The sequence below is a fragment of the Camelina sativa genome, chromosome 17, assembly GCF_000633955.1.
Source record: "Camelina sativa cultivar DH55 chromosome 17, Cs, whole genome shotgun sequence".
Lineage (NCBI taxonomy): Eukaryota > Viridiplantae > Streptophyta > Magnoliopsida > Brassicales > Brassicaceae > Camelina > Camelina sativa.
Genome location: NC_025701.1, coordinates 2,725,590 through 2,728,797, shown reverse-complemented (window position 1 = coordinate 2,728,797; position 3,208 = coordinate 2,725,590). Strand labels below are relative to the sequence as shown.

Below are 3,208 nucleotides of genomic sequence, written 5' to 3'. Positions count from 1 at the left end.
TGTTGTTTAACATAGATATGGCTTCACTAAGGGAACAAGCGAGCTGCTAAGGTGCATGGACATTACTTCATTGGTCGAACCAACGAGCTTGCCACCAATGAAGACGGCTGGGACCGGCTTTGAACACCCTAGCCTCATTAGTGCCTTCTCGATCTCTCGGCATTCAGGGTCCTTATCGATCTCGTGAATCTTAGGGTTAACCCCGAGATCTTGGAAAAGAACTTGAACCGCGTAGGACAAACAACACGAGCTCTTGCTGAATATAACTACCCCTCTTTCGGACGACATTCTCATAACCTTGTCCATCTTCTTGAATAAAGCGAAGAAGAAGAAGAAGATGGACTGAGAGGAGTTTTGCTTGAGACTCTAGTTGCTTGAGTCGCGTGGTATTTATAACATGATGGAAGAATCAGAATCCACATACAGAGATCACAAAAAGATCGTTGAAAATGTTCCCTAAGTCTCTGAACAAAGATGATTCGACGAGACCGAACCTTTTCTTCGGCAGCCTTTAACATTTTTTTTATTTTCAGGACCATCCACGAAGATAGTTGATCATTCCAATTTTATCTCTTAGAAACAAAGATGCGGTCTCAACGATCCTCCTACAAGTTGCTAAAAAGAGAGTCTGCCTATAATAGATGCTAATTGCTTTTTGGACCATACTTGATTTTATTTCTGCAATGAAAAATATTGGACATATGGAATCTTAATGGACCAAATGGATGCAACAAAAATAAACCACTTGCATTCAACATCTTCTGGCATACTAGTAGTAGTATCTTTTTAGCCGTTCGATCTCGCATGGTTTGTTAAATCTAACGGTAATTAATCCCCCCCCCCTCTTACAAGGATTAACGGCTACGATTTATTATTTCTGAAATAATAAATATCCATATTTGGATAAAACCTTTTGCCTAATCTCGCTGCTAATTTTGATTATGCTTTTTATAATCATCCTCTCATGAATTGATGATATTGGTTGGTTTTGGGAATATCCAAGTTTTACTTCCCCAATTCAGTGTCTGTGAAGACGACGATCGAACTCTAAGCTAGCAGCATGAATTTGAGTTTTCAAAATCCCATAGAGTGTGGTCATCCTAGTTCCTTGTTCTTCTCTCCGTTAAAGACCTCGAATAAGCTGGGTTGTTCTTCCAATTTAGGGTTTCATGTTCGATTTTTTGAGAATCGGAAGAAGAAATCGCCTATGGTTACAGTAAAATCCGTTTCTTCTTCTTCAATTGCGGTTGAAGGGACGAAGAAGAGAGACGCAACAAGTACAAGAGAGAGTGTGTACGACGCCATAGTAATCGGCTCTGGGATTGGAGGATTAGTCGCTGCCACTCAGCTAGCTGTTAAAGAAGCTAAGGTTTTAGTTCTGGAGAAGTATTTGATTCCTGGTGGGAGCTCTGGCTATTACGAAAGAGATGGGTATACATTTGATGTTGGCTCTTCTGTCATGTTTGGTTTCAGCGATAAGGTTGCTTTCTTGTTTCTTCACCAATATCATCATATGATTTCAACAATATACTTTGTTTAGTACTAAGTTGAAGTAATTTGATTGAAGGGAACAGGGGAACCTTAACTTGATAACTCAGGCGTTGAAGGCTGTTGGCCGTAAGATGGAGGTTATACCTGATCCTACTACTGTCCATTTCCATCTTCCGAATGATCTTTCTGTTCGGATTCATAGAGAATACGATGATTTCGTCACTGAACTTACCAGCAAGTTTCCCCATGAAAAGGAAGGGATCCTTGGTTTCTATGGCGACTGCTGGAAGGTTCTGATATGCTATTTATTTTGAACTCTTTACTAGTGTTGTGCTATATATATTTATTATAATTTACAACTTGTACAGATCTTTAACTCATTGAACTCCCTGGAGTTAAAGTCACTAGAAGAGCCTATCTACCTTTTTGGACAGTTCTTTCAGAAACCGCTTGAATGCTTGACACTCGGTAAATCTTCTGCAATGAATTTGGACTCCTAAAAATCATGTTTGATGTGTGTGTGTGTGTGTGTGTATTAATTGATTACTGCGAGTATAAATTCTACTAACATGAATCTTGTTATGTTATTCTCTGTGTTGTATAGCTTATTACTTGCCGCAGAATGCTGGGGCTATAGCTCGGAAGTACATAAAGGATCCTCAATTATTATCTTTCATTGATGCAGAGGTGATTAACAAACATTTTCTTTTCTAAATCTACGCAATTTCTTTTTCCAAATTTTATAACCTTTCATATTTGCTTGCAGTGTTTCATTGTGAGTACAGTCAATGCTCTACAGACGCCAATGATCAATGCAAGTATGGTAGGAGTCTTTTTTGGCTCTATGTGTCTACTCGTGTTTCCCTTTCCGTTCTTTTCGTTCCTTACATGTTCAACGACAGGTTTTATGTGACAGGCACTATGGAGGAATTAACTACCCGGTTGGTGGCGTTGGTGGGATTGCAAAGTCTTTAGCAGAAGGACTTGTTGATCAGGGCAGTGAAATTCTCTACAAGGCTAATGTAAAAAGCATAATACTTGATGATGGAAAAGCTGTAAGTCTGTATGAGCCTTACTAAAGTTATATTTTTCCTTAAACCTTTGACATTCCTTTTTGGTTATGAAATTTGTGTTATTTTGCTGGACCTAAACTTTCAGGTCGGTGTTAGGCTAGCAGATGGAAGAGAATTTTTCGCCAAAACAATAATTTCAAATGCTACAAGATGGGATACGTTTGGTAAGAGAAAAAATGGCTTATGAAACTGTCAAATAAGTGTTTTCTGTTGTAAGAAAACTAAAGTTGTATTGTCGTTGCTGTAGGGAAACTTTTAAAAGGAGAAAAGCTTCCAAAAGAAGAAGAAAATTTCCAGAAAGTCTATGTCAAGGCTCCATCATTTCTTTCAATCCACATGGGTGTTAAAGCAGAGGTTCTCCCTCCAGATACAGATTGCCATCATTTTGTGCTTGAGGTTTGTTTTAGTTTCTTAGTAAGATCTATTTCCTTGGCTGAGTTTGGACTTGGGAGTATTCAATTGCAACTTTGTTCTTTTGTTGCATATGTAGGACGATTGGAAGAATCTGGAGGAGCCTTATGGTAGTATTTTCCTCAGCATTCCAACCATTCTTGATCCATCTTTGGCTCCAGATGGTCGACATATACTTCACATATTTACAACTTCCTCAATTGAGGATTGGGAGGTGAGGCTGATCTAAGACG

At 38.8% G+C, this 3,208-nt stretch overlaps 2 protein-coding genes across 2 annotated transcripts in view; one reads left to right on the top strand and one right to left on the bottom strand.

The window, feature by feature from the left end:
- On the bottom strand, nucleotides 7-533 carry LOC104754846 (monothiol glutaredoxin-S11). The gene has a single exon (XM_010477132.2). It carries the CDS (start codon nucleotides 304-306, stop codon nucleotides 7-9), a length of 300 nt encoding a protein of 99 aa, XP_010475434.1. The 5' UTR covers nucleotides 307-533.
- Nucleotides 928-3,208, top strand: part of LOC104759100 (prolycopene isomerase, chloroplastic-like) — a gene marked incomplete at its 3' end in the record, with an annotated part of 3,327 nt that continues 1,046 nt past the window's right edge. Inside the window, exons 1-9 of the mRNA XM_010482069.2 lie at nucleotides 928-1,480; nucleotides 1,575-1,781; nucleotides 1,860-1,959; nucleotides 2,096-2,178; nucleotides 2,258-2,314; nucleotides 2,394-2,546; nucleotides 2,650-2,728; nucleotides 2,812-2,960; nucleotides 3,055-3,085. Coding sequence (XP_010480371.2) covers nucleotides 1,061-1,480; nucleotides 1,575-1,781; nucleotides 1,860-1,959; nucleotides 2,096-2,178; nucleotides 2,258-2,314; nucleotides 2,394-2,546; nucleotides 2,650-2,728; nucleotides 2,812-2,960; nucleotides 3,055-3,085 — 1,279 coding nt within the window. The remainder of the gene's footprint in view (nucleotides 1,481-1,574; nucleotides 1,782-1,859; nucleotides 1,960-2,095; nucleotides 2,179-2,257; nucleotides 2,315-2,393; nucleotides 2,547-2,649; nucleotides 2,729-2,811; nucleotides 2,961-3,054; nucleotides 3,086-3,208) is intronic.

Bases quoted from the DNA above. Each gene is read 5' to 3' on its own strand.
- LOC104754846 (XM_010477132.2), bottom strand. From the start codon at position 306: ATGGACAAGGTTATGAGAATGTCGTCCGAAAGAGGGGTAGTTATATTC.